Below are 18843 nucleotides of genomic sequence, written 5' to 3'. Positions count from 1 at the left end.
ATGTCATCTGTTACAGTATGTCATCTGCTACAGTATGTAATCTGCTACAGTATGTAATCTGATACAGTATGTAAACTGTTACAGTATGTAATCTGATACCGTATGTATTCTGCTACAGTATATAATGGCAAATGCATTTTCAAAGTAATCATCAGGATTTATGCAGTAGGCTACTGTCAATCTAAAATGTGCTTATTTATTATTAATCTCGGTTTACCTAGAACTAAAATCTGGCGTAATTTGGTCAAATGCTCATCTGTCCATGAGAGATTAATTATTGATTATTTTAATGATTTGGTTTCTTAAACTAACCACTATTCTGACCCGGGCCCGTATCCACAATGTGTCTCAGAGTAGGAGTGCTGATCTAGGATCAGGTCCATCCTATCCATATCATTTTATTCATTATGATCTTAAAGGCAAAACTGATCAGCATTCCTGCTTTGAGTGTCTGCATTAATATGTGTCCTGGTCATTGTGGTCACAGTCAGGACACAGAGGCCATGTCATATACATCTAATAGACCATGTGTCCCACCTGGGCTGAGACTGACATTACTGATGATTGGTCATGTACAAACCAATGACTTATTGACCATCAAAATGTTGTCAATAGAGGGCCAAGCTCATCTCTTACCTAATACATAATGGCATCCTTAATGCTGAAAACCACACTATTGATTAATTAGTCCTAAAGCCAATACCAGTGGGGAGAGGGCATGGCTGTGTGGTTAGATACAGTAAATAGGTTATAGGAGATTGTTAATGTTGACAATGTTCTGATTGACTCCATCAGACTCTAGTAGATGACTCACTAAATGAGACCAAAAGGCCGAGGTAACTAATGCTGATTGGAGATCAGTTTCCGATCAAGCATCCACTCGTGTCAATATCTAATTGGTGTTGTATACCAAATGGCACATATAGGGAATAGGGTGCCATTTGAGACGTTGTCTGGGTCACCTGTTCCACCTCAGTATGGGAGGAGGATAACAGAGGGGCTCCCAGTTCTGTAAGCCAATCAGATGGGGAACAGGGGGTAAGAGAAGGATTGTAGTCAAAGCACACACATAGACAGAAACATATACACGGCAGTTTACAGTTTAGTCATTTAGCAGACACTCTTATCCAGAGCAACTTACAGGAGCAGTTCGGGTATAGTTCCTTGCTCAAGGGCACAGACAGATTTTTCACCTAGTCGGCTCCGGGATTTGAACCAGCGACCTTTCGGTTACTGACCCAATGCTCTTAACCGATAGGCTACCTGCCGCCATGCAGACATGTCAATCGTGTAGTTAGGAGAATGCACATGGACAGAGGCAATATCACAACAGAGATACATTGAGAGACAGTGTGCAGAGCCAAGACACCAACATCAACAGCACATTGACAAAGGGCAGAACCAGCTATATCTGATACTTCACAGTATAACGACAGGCTGGTGTCAGAATGGGAGGGAACACGGAAGGAAGAGACCATGTTTGGAGAGCGGGGGGGCGGGCTGGAACACTAGACTTACGCAGCGATGGAGATGTTGGCTGCTGACATGGGGCTGACCTCCTTCACCTCCATGGCCTTCTGCAGGGCCAGCTTCTTATTGGCTTCTTCCTCCTGCTTCTCCTCATCCTGGACCAATAAACCAGAAGGGATGGGTAACCAAGGGTCATTTTATTCAGAAAGAAATCTAACAGAAAAGGTTCCCAGGGTAGGACATGGTTCCTCAGCCTTACCTTGGTGAGCTCCTGTGCATTGGCGAGGTTGTCGACGGCGATAGCCAAGAAGACGTTCAGGAGCGTGTCTGGTTGGAACTAAGCTCAGGAAAAACCTTGACACAACAGTAGTGGCTTTCACGGCTAATCCATGGTACATTGCAACCAAACACTTTGACCATCAGCAATAGACTGGATGGCATGCCATTAAAAAGTGTTACAGTATCACTCAAACTCAGAATTCACTGGAGGAACCCTTTTAGGGGGATCCGGGAGCATGCCCCCCCGCCAGAAATAAATGTTCAAAATGTATAGCTCTCATTACAGCACTTCTCTCCAGTGTTCTTTCATGACATGAGATATTTCTATTTCGCTCCATTAATGTTTCATGCAGATGAAATCTCTGATATCCATGCAGTGGCACGACTTAGGGTCAGAGAGGATACAGTTTCCAAAGAGTGTGAGGACGATGAAATAGACTGAGGAGAACATTCCCCGCCGCACGCCCCCCTGGGACTCAATGCCATGATACATCACTGCATTCCAATCCTCGCCAGTCAGAATCTGACGTTGATCATGGAGAGATGAAATCATTCATAATTCATAATAAATTTACAAGACATTGAGTTATACTGCAGGGTCAAAAGTTCAGCCGTTATTACTTTCAAAAGTATAACACAGGCTAATAGAAAGATGAGTCATTTGGAGACAAAGAGACAGAGTACACAGACCACTACATTCCAATAATTGCAAATTACCTTTGTTCAATACACAATTCTCTCAACTAGTCCAACATTCCAAAGGAAAGAGCTCCAAAGTAAAAGCCCAAACGAGTTGGTTAATTAAAAGGAGAGAAGTAGAGACAGGGTGTACCTGGAAGACGGTGAGAATGGCCGCCGGGAAGGTATCGAAGTTGGTCGTCGGCGTCTCCTCTTCGAAATTAAACCTTGGAGAAAGAACAATGAACACATTAAGTCAAACTGAAGACATCTGGCTTGAGAGAGGACAGAGAGGACGTTCAGAATCAGATACATGGGCTTCCATCCAGGTTGGAGTGTAGTGACTCTAGTGGTCACAGCAGATGAAACGGGACGATAAGCGTACAGTGCTGTACGTGAAACACATATCAAATAGGAATCGAATCAAGGCAATATCATCAAATAAACTGGGTCAATGTGTTGTTGTGTATAAATCTATTATAATGACATTTTAAGTCAATGGATATGCTACACCAGCCCTGAATTACTGAAAGTCTGCCAACTGACATCAACTGGTAGGCATATTCTTCAAAAACAAATTCTAACTAATTCAATGCAACAACAGCTTTCCATTATGTTGTGTATAGTAAGCATAAACATAGCATGTGCACTGTAGGCTACTGTAAGCTTCAAAACATGTGTTCTATGCATTGAAAGGAATCCATCAAAATACCCACACATTACAACAACATGCATAGAGAAACACTGCATTGAACAATGATTGATTTCCTTGACTTTCATTGTTTGAGTGGTTTCTTTATGGAGATGGCAGGACAGTATTATGTACACATAGTAAGAAAACAAACCTCACAGAGGGCTCAAGACCCAGGCATTCACATTGTTACTGTACCTTTTTTCATCACAGTCTCTCTCTCTCGCTCCCTCTCCCTCGCTCTGTCTCTGACACTCTTACACACCTACGCAACCTTGTATAATGATCATACATAGGTAGCATTGAGTTCTGAGAGCATTTGGGGATCGACTCAAACACAGAGCAAGGTTCCAAGGCCGTGCAACACCAGGAAACACAATTCACCAGGGAGGGAGCCACACAAGTCCACAGCTCCAACCTTCACATCACTCCTAATGTGACGCCTGAACTATCAACATGGTAGAGTGCAGAGAAATAGACAAGGATTGTGTCCCAAATGGCACCCTATTCCCTTTATAGTGCACTACTTTTGACTGGGGCCCATTGGGTTCTGGTCAACAGTAGTGCACTATAAAGATAATAGGGTGCCATTTGGGATGCAACCATAGAATGAGAACAGGTAGAAGAGACCTGAGCATCAGAGGTAGTTTTGGAGTTTGTTTTTCAGGTTCTGTTTTCCTCTGCTGTGTGTCTGTAGCTGTGACTATAGCTATTAACTATAATACAACATACATGTATCAACGTCTTCTGAAGCCCCCCATAGATGTATAACCACAAGCTTACACAAAACAAGACAGGTCCAAATTCTCCATAACAATCAATACAAATCTCAGTGGAATAGAGGTTGAAACAGATACTTTTAAATTGATTAAATAAATAATATAGATTGTCAGTAATGCTGTCACTTTAACCCTGATTACACAACTGCCACCAGTATCATTTTCATTGATTGGTACTGATACTGATCTTGTCATATAACGTGTATATTCTCGTGTGTATTTATTATATTTTCATGTGTACTTTATTATTTCTCGTGTGTATTTCTTTATATGACTTAGTATAACCGAACTGTTGAGGAAGAGCTTGCAAGTATTTCACTATACTGTTTACACCTGCTGTATCCTGTGCATGTGAGAAATAAACTGATTTGATTTTATATTTGATTATAAACTTTTGTGTAACCATGTTGTGATTCATCTTAGCAGCACACACATTCACAAGGTTATCCAGGTCAGTTGTATGACCTTACCAATCACACACACAAAGGAAATGTTGCTCTATCGAGTCGTCAAGAACCCCAACCCCATGTAAAAAATGACTCCCTCCATTTTAAGGAACAAACGTGCCAAAACCTGAGTCCGCGAAGAAGTGAGAGAATGAAATTAAGGTGCAATGGAGGGATGTATGGTTATCCCACAGAACAAGCAAAAACATCATTGCACAGATACATGCTACCTATGATACTATGATCCTTCAATGCTAACACAGTAAAATACTTACCATCCCCTGCGACCAACTGATCATGTGTCTATACTTCATATAGTACATGTGTGCAGTCAGACAAGATGCACATTTTCATAGGAGTACTGTTTTTCATACAGTATCTTCAATGGTTTAACAATAGCTCCAATGAAAACACTGTTGATTGACTTAGTACTTGCAAAAGCCGTTACATACAGTCAAATGCATGTCCAAATATGCATTATTTTCTATGGCCATAGAAATGCATACGACATATGATGCATGTGTGTCATTTGAGATGGGCATTCAGGATGGGCTTTCTCAATGCTGAGTTGAGCTTTCCCCTTCCCTTTGAATGCTCGAAAATTCTGACAAGGTTACACGATAAGCCCAATGAGTTATTATAAATGTATTCCTAGATAGACTTGCAATGTACACTTAAGAAATTGCTTTGGTAAAGATCTCACCGGTGTGAGTAGAAGACACTGGCGTAGCACAAAGTCCCGCAGCCCCCCAAGGTCGGAGCCCATGATTTGGTTTAGGTTTTTTGGTTGGGGACCCCCGGAGGTCGGGCCCCCCAGATAGCATATGAACACGTCATAAGCCATAAAATAAATGTTTTGAATGATAGGAAATGTACTTTGAAACTGCAACATTTTCTCTCAGCATCATGACAAAATGTGTAGAATAGCAGGAAATTAGCTCAGACATGCTTGAAAGTCAGGACAATCCTTATCCGGCAGGGAAACGTTATTTTTGTTTGTAAAATATGTTGTATCCTTTTGTTGCATTGGTTGATCTTAAAATTTACATTTAGGGGAATTTTCTAAATACTTTCAATATTACTAATTTCCATGTCTACTCTATGCCTGGAAATGCCTTTGTCCGGTGCAAAGGATCCCAATTCTATGTAGTTTCTTGCAATTGCCCTCTGTGACTTATTTCTCTCAAAACTGTAATTCCAAAGAAATGTGTCCGGAGATTTGGTGAACTCCGTCAGATTTGTCTAAAATCCTAAATTAATCAGGAATGAGCAGGGTCAGCTATAAGGACCCCCAAAAAATTCTATACTTTTGAGAGATTTAAACAAACAATATTGGAATCACCATGGTCACAACCATAAACTGTCAACTCCATCTGCCTGAGATTAAGATATAATATTAATTTTGGTTCAAATATGTTAGATTTAACATCAAAGCGGTGACCCGATCCTGTAGGTTCATGCTCTACAACATTCGCAGAGTACGACCCTACCTTACACGAGGCGGCACAGGTCCTAATCCAGGCACTTGTCATCTCCCGTCTGGAACTGCAACTCGCTGTTGGCTGGGCTCCCTGCCTGTGCCTTTAAACCCCTACAACTCATCCAGAAAGCTGCAGCCCGTCTGGTGTTCAACCTTCCCAGTTGAAGCTCGCATCTGCTACAAGACCATGGTGCTTGCCTACGGAGCTGTGAGGGGGAACGGCACCTCCTTACCTTCAGGCTCTGATCAGTCCCTACACCCAAACGAGGGCATTGCATTCTTCCACCTCTGGCCTGCTGGTCCCCTACCTCTGCGGAAGCACAGTTCCAGCTCAGCCCAGTCAAAACTGTTCGCTGCTCTGGCACCCCAATGGTGGAACAAGCTCCCTCACGAGCCAGGACAGCGGAGTCACTGACCACCTTCCGAGACACTTGAAACCCTACCCTTTAAGGAATACCTGGGATAGTATGACAGTAATCCTTCTACCCCCTACCCCACCCCCACAAAAAAAAATATATATATATATATATATATATATATATATATATATATATATATATATAAAACAAATTAAAATTTAAAATATACTCAAAAAATTACAACAATTAGAAAAATTAAAATAAATAAATTGTAAAGTGGTTGTCCCACTGGCTATCATAAGGTGATTGCACCAATTTGTAAGTCGCTCTGGATAAGAGCGTCTGCTAAATGACGTAAATGTAAATGTAATTTAACTAGGTTGTAGAGTCATAAAGCAACTACTGTGTATACCACTTGAATGAAGAAGAAAATTCCATTTTTGTCAACGTAAAATTTCATTCTAATGTCAACTCTGTTTGAATTGGGGGATTTTCAAATGAATAATCTTCCATATTTTGAAAATGTTTGAATGTAACTTTTATTTTTAGAGGCAAAAATATGTACAGTGAGGAAAAAAGTATTTGATCCCCTGCTGATTTTGTATGTTTGCCCACTGACAAAGACATGATCAGTCTATCATTTTAATGGTAGGTTAATTTGAACAGTGAGAGACAGAATAACAACAAAAAAATCCAGAAAAACGCATGTCAAAAATGTTATAAATTGATTTGCATTTTAATGAGGGAAGTAAGTATTGGACCCCTCTGCAAACATGACTTAGTACTTGGTGGCAAAACCCTTGTTGGCAATCACAGAGGTCAGATGTTTCTTGTAGTTGGCCACCAGGTTAGCACACTTCTCAGGAGGATTTTGTCCCACTCCTCTTTGCAGATCTTCTCCAAGTCATTAAGGTTTCGGAGCCTGACGTTTGGCAACTGGAAACTTAGCTCCCTCCACAGATTTTCTATGGGATTAAGGTCTGGAGACTGGCTAGGCCACTCCAGGACCTTAATGTGCTACTTCTGAGCCACTCCTTTGTTGCCTTGGCCATGTGTTTTGGGTCATTGTCATGCTGGAATACCCATCCACGACCCATTTTCAATGCCTTGGCTGAGGGAAGGAGGTTCTCACCCAAGATTTGACGGTACATGGCCCCGTCCATCGTCCCTTTGATGCGGTGAAGTTGTCCTGTCCCCTTAGCAGAAAAACACGCCCAAAGCATAATGTTTCCACCTCCATGTTTGACGGTGGGGATGGTGTTCTTAGGGTCATTGGCAGCATTCCTCCTCCAAACACGGCGAGTTGAGTTGATGCCAAAGAGCTCGATTTTGGTCTCATCTGACCACTACACTTTCACCCAGTTCTCCTCTGAATCATTCAGATGTTCATTGGCAAACTTCAGACGGGCCTGTACAGTGGGGAAAAAAAAGTATTTAGTCAGCCACATATTGTGCAAGATCTCCCACTTAAAAAAGATGAGAGAGGCCTGTAATTTTCATCATATGTACACGTCAACTATGACAGACAAATTGAGAATTTTTTTCTCCAGAAAATCACATTCTAGGGTTTTTTAATGAATTTATTTGCAAATTATGGTGGAAAATAAGTATTTGGTCACCTACAAACAAGCAAGATTTCTGTCTCTCACAGACCTGTAACTTCTTCTTTAAGAGGCTCCTCTGTCCTTCACTCGTTACCTGTATTAATGGCACCTGTTTGAACTTGTTATCAGTATAAAAGACACCTGTCCACAACCTCAAACAGTCACACTCCAAACTCCACTATGCCCAAGACCAAAGAGCTGTCAAAGGACACCAGAAACAAAATTGTAGACCTGCACCAGGCTGGGAAGACTGAATCTGCAATAGGTAAGCAGCTTGGTTTGAAGAAATCAACTGTGGGAGCAATTATTAGGAAATGGAAGACATACAAGACCACTGATAATCTCCCTCGATCTGGGGGCTCCACGCAAGATCTCACCCCGTGGGGTCAAAATGATCACAAGAACGGTGAGCAAAAATCCCAGAACCACACGGGGGGACCTAGTGAATGACCTGCAGAGAGCTGGGACCAAAGTAACAAAGCCTACCATCAGTAACACACTACGCCCACCAGGGACTCAAATCCTGCAGTGCAAGGCGTGTCCCCCTGCTTAAGCCAGTACATGTCCAGGCCCGTATGAAGTTTGCTAGAGTGCATTTGGATGATCCAGAAGAGGACTGGGAGAATGTCATATGGTCAGATGAAACCAAAATATAACTTTTTGGTAAAAACTCAACATGTCGTGTTTGGAGGACAAAGAATGCTGAGTTGCATCCAAAGAACACCATACCTACTGTGAAGCATGGGGGTGGAAACATCATGCTTTGAGGCTGTTTTTCTGCAAAGGGACCAGGACGACCGATCCGTGTAAAGGAAAGAATGAATGGGGCCATGTATCGAGATTTTGAGTGAAAACCTCCTTCCATCAGCAAGGGCATTGAAGATGAAACGTGGCTGGGTCTTTCAGCATGACAATGATCCCAAACACACCGCCCGGGCAACGAAGGAGTGGCTCGTAAGAAGCATTTCAAGGTCCTGGAGTGGCCTAGCCAGTGCTACAGATTTCAACCCCATAGAAAATCTTTGGAGGGAGTTGAAAGTCTGTGTTGCTTAAGCGACAGCCCCAAAACATCACTGCTCTAGAGGAGATCTGCATGGAGGAATGGGCCAAAATACCAGCAACAGTGTGTGAAAACCTTGTGAAGACTTACAGAAAACGTTTGACCTGTGTCTTTGCCAACAAAGGGTATATAACAAAGTATTGAGAAACTTTTGTTATTGGCCAAATACTTATTTTCCACCATAATTTGCAAATAAATTCATAAAAAATCCTACAATGTGATTTTCTGGATTTTTTCCCCTCATTTTGTCTGTCATAGTTGACGTGTACCTATGATGAAAATTACAGGCCTCTCTCATCTGTTTAAGTGGGAGAACTTGCACAATTGGTGGCTGACTAAATACTTTTTTCCCCCACTGTATATGTTGTCAACTCTGTCAGTGGCTTATCAACTCTGTCACTGATGGAGTCAAAATTTGTTGGTCAATATTCTGAAAAAATATTTTAATCACTGTTCTACAACATATAAATAAACAATTGAAGTATTTGCTGTGCTAGACCTAAGGGATATTGTTTGCTTTATAAACGTTGTTTTATGTTCTAAATCTAGAATTACATGCCAAAATGCTAACGAAATTAGCCCTGGAGCATTTAATAGTGCTATAATAAAACAAAAAGAAGTTTGGAGATTTGTATTACATATTTGAATAATATAATGTTATGATTAAACAATCAAGGCCTTTAAACACTTGTTGGACAATAATTGTACAAATGAAATGCCTTTTATGGTGTCTGACGGAGTTTACATAAATCCAGAAAGTTGCATTTTATGAAACAAAATATATAACAATTAGGAGGTTGTTCCTTTACATGGTGTGATAGATGATACTTTGGTCTATCAAATTTTGTTAATATTAAGACAAATATTTGTATATATTTTTTTGGGATTGTCCCGTCTTTAAAGAATCCCTAAACTATAAAACAGCAACATTTTCTCTCAGCCTCATGGCAAAATTGGTTAAATAGCCTGAGATTAGCTATAATTCTGCACATTTTCTCTCTACCCTTGCTCAGACCTGCGCTACGCCACTGATGGAAGAGCATCAGAATGGAAGTGATGGAGACGTGTGAGGACAAAGCATTAGAGGACCGGTTGGATGGGGAGGAGGGCAAATATGGTTACCACAGCAACCAGCTCTATAAACGACTCCTGATCTATCCTGAGTAGAGAACCAGCAGTGGTGGTGGTGGTGCATGTGTGTGTGTGTGTGTGATGTGTCTGTGTCTGTGTGTGTGTGTGTGTGTGTGTGTGTGTGTGTGTGTGTGTGTGTGTGTGTGTGTGTTTGTGTGTGTGTGTGTGTGTGTGAGAGAGAGATCGTAAGTATAGGGGTGGTATGTTCAATCAGCTGGATTGTCAACTCGCAAATATGTAGCCATGGTCTTTTTCCCTCGTTCCCCTCTTTCCCTTTCTCTCTCTCTAGGTTGGCAAGATGAACCTAGGCTGCACACTGGAGGCAGTGGCAGCAGCAGCATGCTCTGGGGCCGGTGTGCAGACCTCCAAAGTGTTTACTCTGAAAATAGGGATTGGATGTTGTTTTGCTCCCCAAGGCATCTACAGGGACTTCACTTAATCAATCCTCAAACAGAGGCTTGTGAGAACAGGCTCTGATACACTGTGATGTACATCTGGCTTTGCTATGTGGAGAATGAGAGGAATATGCTCTAGTTTACAACAGGAAGGGATATAGAGTGCAGCCACAGTCCTCTAGACTAGAGTATTGAAAGGTTTCCCAAAGCACGAAAGCGATTCAATACGTAGCACACCTATAAGGTAGCAGGTAGCCTAGTGAGTAAGAGCGTTAACTGTAATTGCTCCTGTAAGTTGCTCTGAATAAGAGTGTCTGCTGAAATTACAAAAATATATATATAACACCATCTCTATCTAATAGAGGAGGTAATAATCAGATGTTTATATAAAAACTAATTCCAACTGTATTATCTTTCTATCCCTCCACATTGTTCGTGTTAGCACTTGATTTGAGCTTCTCACACATCCCCTGCTAGCGGTGATGTCCTGCAGCCATTCAACTCTCTGCAGAGCAGGAGACTGCTCTCTCAAATGGTTTACTTTCCATTCCTCCCCGGATTTTACTGAGAGATTTGTCTGGGGTTGGCTGATAGGGGTGCAACCTCTGCAGTGTACAGTCGTGGTCAAAGGTTTTGAGAATGACACAAGTATTGGTCTTCACAAAGTTTGCTGCTTCAGTGTTTTTAGAAATTTTTGTCAGATGTTACTATGGTATACTGATAATTACAAGCATTCCATAAGTGTCAAAGGCTTTTATTGACAATTACATTAAGTTTATGCAAAGAGTCAATATTTGCTGTGTTGACCCTTCTTTTTCAAGACCTCTGCAATCCGCCCTGGCATGCTGTCAATTAACTTCTGGGCCACATCCTGATTGATGGCAGCCCATTCTTGCATAATCAATGCTTGGAGTTTGTCAGAATTTGTAGGTTTTTGTTTGTCCACCCGCCTCTTGAGGATTGACCACAAGTTCTCAATGGGATTAAGGTCTGGGGAGTTTCCTGGCCATGGACCCAACATGTCGATGTTTTGTTCCCCGAGCCACTTAGTTATCACTTTTGCCTTTTGGCAAGGTGCTCCATCATGCTGGAAAAGGCATTGGTCGTCACCAAACTGTTCTTGGATGGTTGGAAGAAGTTGATCTCAGAGGATGTGTTGGTACCATTCTTTATTCATGGCTGTGTTCTTAGGCAAAATTGTGAGTGAGCCAACTCCCTTGGCTGAGAAGCAACCCCACACATGAATGGACTCAGGATCATTTACTGTTGGCATGACACACGACTGATGGTAGAGCTCACCTTGTCTTCTCCGGACAAGCTTTTTTCCAGATGCCCCAAACAATCGGAAAGGGGATTCATCAGAGAAAATGACTTTACCCCAGTCCTCAGCAGTCCAATCCCTGTACCTTTTGCAGAATATCAGTCTATCCCTGATGTTTTTCCTGGAGAGAAGTGGCTTCCTCGCTGCCCTTCTTGACACCAGGCCATCCTCCAAAAGTATTCGCCTCACTGTGCGTGCAGATGCACTCACACCTGCCTGCTGCCATTCCTGAGCAAGCTCTGCACTGGTGGTGCCACGATCCCGCAGCTGAATCAACTTTAGGAGACGGTCCTGGCGCTTGCTGGACTTTCTTGAGCGCCCTGAAGCCTTCTTCACAACAATTGAACCTCTCTCCTTGAAGTTGTTGATGATCCGATAAATGGTTGATTTAGGTGCAATCTTACTAGCAGCAATATCCTTGCCTGTGAAGCCCTTTTTGTGCAAAGCAATGGTGGACGTAACGAGTTTCCTTGCAGGTAACCATTTTTAACAGAGGAAGAACAATGATTTCAAGCACCACCCTCCTTTTAAAGCTTCCAGTCTGTTATTCTAACTCAATCAGCATGACAGAGTGATCTCCAGCCTTGTCCTCGTCAACACTCTCACCTATGTTAACAAGAGAATCACTGACATGATGTCAGCTGGTCCTTTTGTGGCAGGGCTGAAATGCAGTGGAAATGTTTTTATTTTTTAAATTTTATTTCACCTTTATTTAACCAGGTAAACCAGTTGAGAACAAGTTCTCATTTACAACTGCGACCTGGCCAAGATAAAGCAAAGCAGTGCGATAAAAACAACAACACGGAGTTACATATGGGGTAAAACAAAACAAAGTCAAAAATACAACAGAAATACATATATATACAGTGTGTGCAAAAGTTATGGAGGTAAGGCAATAAATAGGCTATAGTGCAAAATAATTACAATTAGTATTAACACTGGAATGATAGATGTGCAAGAGATGATGTGCAAATAGAGATACTGGGGTACAAATGAGCAAAATAAATAACAATATAGGGATGAGGTAATTGGGCGTGGCTAATTTCAGATGGGCTGTGTACAGGTGCAGTAATCGGTAAGGTGCTCTGACAACTGATGCTTAAAGTTAGTGAGGGAGATAAGTGTCTCCAGCTTCAGAGATTTTTGCAATTTGTTCCAGTCATTGGCAGCAGAGAACTGGAAGGAATTATGCGGCCAAAGGAGGTGTTGGCTTTGGGGATGACCAGTGAGATATACCTGCTGGAAGCGCAGACTACGGGTGGGTGTTGCTATGGTGACCAATGAGCTAAGATAAGGCGGGGATTTGCCTAGCAGTGATTTATAGATGGCCTGGAGCCAGTGGGTTTGGCTGACGAATATGTAGTGAGGACCAGCCAACAAGAGCGTACAGGTCACAGTGGTGGGTATTATATGGGGCTTTGGAGACAAAACGGATGGCACTGTGATAGACTACATCCAATTTGCTGAGTAGAGTGTTGGAGGCTATTTTGTAAATGACATCGCGAAGTCAAGGATCGGTAGGGATAGTCAGTTTTACGAGGGCATGTTTGGCAGCATGAGTGAAGGAGGCTTTATTGGCGAAATAGGAAACCGATTATAGATTTAACTTTGGATTGGAGATTCTTAATGTGAGTCTGGAAGGAGAGTTTACAGTCTAACCAGACACCTAGATATTTGTAGTTGTCCACATACTTCTAGGTCAGACCCGTCGAGAGTAGTGATTCTAGTCGGGTAGGCGGGTGCAAGCAGCGTTCGGTTGAAGAGCATGCATTTAGTTTTACTAGTGTTTAAGAGCAGTTGGAGGCTACTGAAGGAGTGTTGTGTATGGCATTGAAGCTCTCGTTTTGGAGTGTTTGTTAACACAGTGTCCAATGAAGGGCCAGATGTATACAAAATGGTGTCGCTCTGCATAGAGGGTGGATCTGAGAGTTAATTTTCATAGCAAAGAGGGACTTTGCAATTCATCTGATCACTCTTCATAACATTCTGGAGTATATGCAAATTGCCATCATCAAAACTGAGGCAGCAGACTTTGGGAAAATTAATATTTGTGTAATTCTCAAAACTTTTGACCACGACTGTATAATCGACTCAATCATTAACTGTCTGAGCTTAGATGTTGGAAGTCTATTTATGCCTTGTCGCTGTCTCCATGTATTTTTACACGGAGTTGGGAAAGAGGTGGATTACAGTTAAGAAAATAACAATGGATCCAGACTATATCACATGGCAATAATGGATATTAACTGAAAAATGATCTTATGTAGTTTCTTGCAATAGCCCTCTGTGACTTTAACCTTTTCACGCGTGAGTTCCTAATATCTCGAACGGTTGCCCCAGCGTGAGTTTTTTTAATGAACGTAATGTCAGAATGCACTCCAGAATGCACTCACTGTTCCAAAATGTGATTGTTATGCAACAGGACAGTTAACCCATGCTGCCCTCAAACCAAGGCACGCTGCCTGCTAATTATCTATAGGCTATGTTTCAACTTGTCAATTTCAAATAATTTTCTAAGAAGTTTTATTTTCTAACAACAGTGTGTTCCGCCTCCTCATTAATTCACATAAGAAGTAGCCCATTTCACTGTTGCGGACAATTTATGTTTGAGGCTTTACTGAGCCGGACAGACTTCTCTCTTCGACAAGACCCAAAGAACTTCCCCAGTGTTTCCCCAGATCAAGTATGCAGACATTGTGCATCTCTAGTCAGAGCCCTTGTACGAACTTTCCCCTGGCACATTTCTGGCTGGCGCCACATTGCCTTCATTGTTGTTTTCCTTACAAATTGGACTTTGGACACGTGTGCGTTCCTATCAATGTAAGTGCCTTATTTTCTGTATATCGTGTTGTCTTTTCTACTGTAGCATACTGTATGTACAGTGCCTTCGGAAAGTATTCAGACCCCTTGACTTTCCCACATTATGTTACGTTACAACCTTATTCTAAAATTGATTAAATTGTTTTTTTACCTCATCAATCTACACACAATACCCCCATAATGACAAAGCAAAAACAGGTTTTTATAAATTTTAGCAAATTTATAAAAATTAAAACGGAAATATAACATTTACATAAGTATTCAGACCCTTTACTCAGTAATTCGTTGAGGCACCTTTGTAGCGATTACAGCCTCGAGTCTTCTTGGGTTTGACGCTACAAGCTTGGACACATCTGTATTTGGGGAGTTTCCCATTCTTCTCTGCAGATCCTCTCAAGCTCTGTCAGGTTGGATGGGGAGCGTTGCTGCACAGCTATTTTTAGGTCTCCAGAGATGTTAGATCGGGTTTAAGTCTGTGCTCGGCTGGGCCACTCAAGGACATTCAGAGACGTGCCCCAAGCAACTCCTGCGTTGTCTTGGCTATGTGCTTAGGGTCGTTGTCCTGTTGGAAGGTGAATCTTCGCCCCAGTCTCGAGCTCCTGAGCGCTCTGGAGCAGGTTTTCATCAAGGATTTCACTGTACGTTACTCCGTTCATCTTTGCCTCGATTCTGACTAGTCTCCCAGCTCCTGCACCTGAAAAACATCCCCAAAGCATGATGCCACCACCATGCTTCACCATAGGGATGGTGTCAGGTTTCCTCCAGACGTGATGCTTGTGGCATTCAGGCCAAAGAGTTCAATCTTAGTTTCATCAGACCAGAGACTATTGTTTCTCATGGTCTGAGCGTCTTTAAGTGCCCCCTTTTGGCAAACTCAGCTGGGCTGTCATGTGCCTTTTACTGAGGAGTGGCTTCCGTCTGGCCACTCTACCATAAAGGCCTGATTGGTGGAGTGCTGCAGAGGTGGTTGTCCTTCTGGAAGGTTCTCCCATCTCCACAGAGGATCTCTAGAACTCTGTCAGAGTGACCATCGGGTTCTTGGTCACCTCCCTGACCAAGGCCCTTCTCCCCTGATTGCTCAGTTTGCCTGGGCGGCCAGCTCTAGCAACAGTCTTGGTGGTTCCAAACTCCTTCCATTTAAGAAGTATGGAGGCCACTGTGTTCTTCCTTTGACCTCATGGCTTGGTTTTTGCTCTGACATGCACTGTCAACTGTGGGACCTTATATAGACAGAGGTGTATGCCTTTCTAAATCATGTCCAATCAATTGAATTTACCACAGGTGGACTCCAATCAAGTTGTAGAAACATCTCAAGGATGATCAATGGAAACAGGATGCACCTGAGCTCAATTTCGAGTCTCATAGCAAAGGGTCTGAATACTTATGTAAATAAGGTATTTCGCTTTGTCATTATGGGGTTTTGCATGTAGATTGCTGAGGACATGTTTTCATTTAATCCATTTTTGAATAAGGCTGTAAATCGTAACAAAATGTGGGAAAAGTCAAGGGGTCTGAATACTTTCCCGAATGCACTGTATGTATGGAGCAAAATGTATTTACTGTTTTATTCACGTTTTCAAGTACTGGTGACAAATCATGCATTCCGATTCTTGCATAGATTGTAATGGACACATACGATGTGTGTAAAATACTTATTTGAAGGTTGTTGTCACGGATTCAGCCGAGGCTCCTCCTCCTCCTTGCTCGGGCAGGCTTCAGCGTTTGTCGTCCCCGGAGTACAAGCTGCTGCCGATCGATGTTTGGTGTTTGTCTTGTTTGGTCTTTATTGTTTACACCTGTTTCCCATTATGTTGGATTGTATTCCCTATATTTACCCCCTGTCTCTCATTAGTTATTTTGTGTGTTATTGTTTGTTGTCATTCCGCAGTTCTTGTATGTACTGGGTCTTTTCCTCCCTGTTTGGAGGTTTGTTGTTTTGTACGTTGATTTTACTGTGTTCAGTAAAATACGTTGTCAGCCGTCTCTGTGTCCTGCTTTTGACTTCGCTAACCGCACACGTCACGTGGGACAGAATAACACACCAAGACATGGAGTCAGCAGGAGCGGCAGTGCCAGCTGGATCACTGGAGAGCGCATTACACAACAAGCGGGCATGATCCAGGCTCTCGCACCGCCATGGAAGGGGTGATGAACACCTTGGGGCGATGGGAAAGAGGAGGTTTGCCCACACCTCCTCCGACGATACCACCACCATCAGCTATACCCATCGCTTCACCTCCGGAGTCCAGTGGGATTCGGCTCGCTCCCGAGGGCTTATGATGGCACCGAGGGCCGGGTGTCAGGGTTTCCCTGCTCCAAGTGGAACTCTACCTGCAACCATTCACCCGGTGCCCTCGGGATACGAGCGTGTCCGCCCTCATCTCCTGTCTGTCCGGCAAGGCACTGGAGTGGGCCAACGCCGAAAGTGGGGGGAATAGATGCCGCTACAGTCAACTATGCGGAGTTCACCCGCCGCTTCAGGGCGGTGTTCGATCATCCCCAGAGGGGAAGGCGGCGGGTGGCGTCTGTTCCACCTCAGACAGGGGGAAGAGGAGCGCGCAGGAGTTCGCACTGGACTTCCGGACTCTGGCTTGCCAATGCGTGGATGGAATGAGAGGCCCTCACGACCACAGCAGGTGCAGCCTGAGGGAGGACATTCGTCGGGAGTTGGCCTGCAGGGACACCAACCTAAGCCGATCAGCTGGTGGACATGTCGTCGCCTCAGATACCCTGTTGGGCTACCCGCGGACGTCAGGAGTCGGGGCCGTCCATTCCATCCCCAGCACTTCCGAGCAGAGCCCCATGGAGCTTGGGGGTGCTGGGTGCTAGGGAGACGAGGAGAGAGACCAGAGAGAGGCAGTGCCCTGCACCAACTGTGGCCGTAGAGGACACACTGCGGGTCGGGTGCTGGGGAGGGTCTCCTAGGAATCGAGGCAGTAGGCAAGCGCATATAGATGAGTCATTCCAGGTGAGTAAGCACCCAACTCACCCAGAGCTCTCTGTGTGCATATGTGTATTAAAGTTGTGTTTCCCGAGGTTTCTTTTCACTCCCAGCATAAGGCGCTAGTAGATTCAAGGCAGCTGGGAATCTTATTGATCGCCAGTTCACGATAAGTTAGGGATTCCTATTGTACCAGTTATGTGCCTTCCCCATCCATGCCCTAGATAGCCGTCCTTTGAGGGTCGGGACTGATGAGAGGTCACAGCGCCACTTAAGATGAAGACGCAGGAAGGCCATGAGGGAGATTATAGCAGTTGTATTTGATTGACTCTCCTCTGCGTTTCCCGTGGTGTTGGAGCTCCCGATTAACATCTCATGACCCCAACATTTCATGGCAACAGAGGGCTCTCAAGGGAGTTGTCTGATCAGTGTGCTTGGGCGGTGTGTAGGTGTTTCGTAGGGGACAACACCGGTGGAAAGTCTGAACAATCCCACCATGCACATTCCTCCTGGAGTATGCCGGATTTGGCACTCGCCTTCCTGTAAAAAGAAGGCGACTCAATTACCACCTCATCGACAGGGGGATTGTAGCATAGACCTCCAGGTAGGGCAAGCTGTCCGTAGTATTGTATCCTCTGTCTCCAGGAGGAGACGGCAGCTATGGAGACATACGTCACCGAATCTCTGATAGGACAGGGATACATACGGCCGGTCCACTTCCCTGCGTCTATGAGTTTTTTTGTGAAGAAGAAGGATGGGGGTTTACGCCTGGTCTCAATCAGATGACAATCAAATACAGCTATCCTCTCCCTCTGATTGCTAGTATGACAGAGTCATTACACAGGGCGCGATTCTTCACAAAATTGATCTCAGGAGCGCGTACAACCTGGTGCGCATTAGGGAGGGAGATGAATGGAAGACAGCATTCGAGTACCACCTCGGTCACTGAATGAGTACCTCGTCATGTATGCATATTCGCTGAATGAATGCTCCTTCAGTCTTCCACAAGATTTGCGGGACGAGATTTTCCGGGATTTGCATGGACAGGGTGTAGTGGTGTATATTGATGAGATTTAATATACTCCGCTACACGAGCCGAAGCATGTGTCCCTGGTGTGCTGGGTGCTGAGTAGACTGTTGGAGCATGACCTGTGTGAGAAGGGAGAAATTTCTGTTCTTCCCAGGAGTCCATCTCCATCCTGGGACATCGGGTTGTCCGGCGTCAGGGGTGGAGATGGAGATTGACCCAATTCAGCTTCGTGCGTAATTGGCAGACTCCCACCACAGTGAAGGAGGTGCAGCGGTTTGTGGTTTTGCCAACTCTCTAGGAGGTTTATCGGGTTTTGGAAAGGTAGCTAGCTCCCATCACCTCCCTGCTAAGGGGGGCCA

At 43.7% G+C, this 18843-nt stretch overlaps 1 protein-coding gene across 1 annotated transcript in view; it reads right to left on the bottom strand.

The window, feature by feature from the left end:
• Positions 1 to 18843, bottom strand: part of LOC123481187 (voltage-dependent N-type calcium channel subunit alpha-1B-like) — a 184752-nt gene that overhangs the window by 8598 nt on the left and 157311 nt on the right. The window contains exons 7-10 of the mRNA XM_045208278.1: positions 2582 to 2654; positions 2155 to 2272; positions 1730 to 1797; positions 1519 to 1625 (exon numbers count right to left, since the gene is read on the bottom strand). Coding sequence (XP_045064213.1) covers positions 1519 to 1625; positions 1730 to 1797; positions 2155 to 2272; positions 2582 to 2654 — 366 coding nt within the window. The remainder of the gene's footprint in view (positions 1 to 1518; positions 1626 to 1729; positions 1798 to 2154; positions 2273 to 2581; positions 2655 to 18843) is intronic.

Source organism: Coregonus clupeaformis, chromosome 27 (assembly GCF_020615455.1).
Source record: "Coregonus clupeaformis isolate EN_2021a chromosome 27, ASM2061545v1, whole genome shotgun sequence".
Classification (NCBI taxonomy): domain Eukaryota; kingdom Metazoa; phylum Chordata; class Actinopteri; order Salmoniformes; family Salmonidae; genus Coregonus; species Coregonus clupeaformis.
This window is presented reverse-complemented; position numbering and strand designations above follow the sequence as displayed.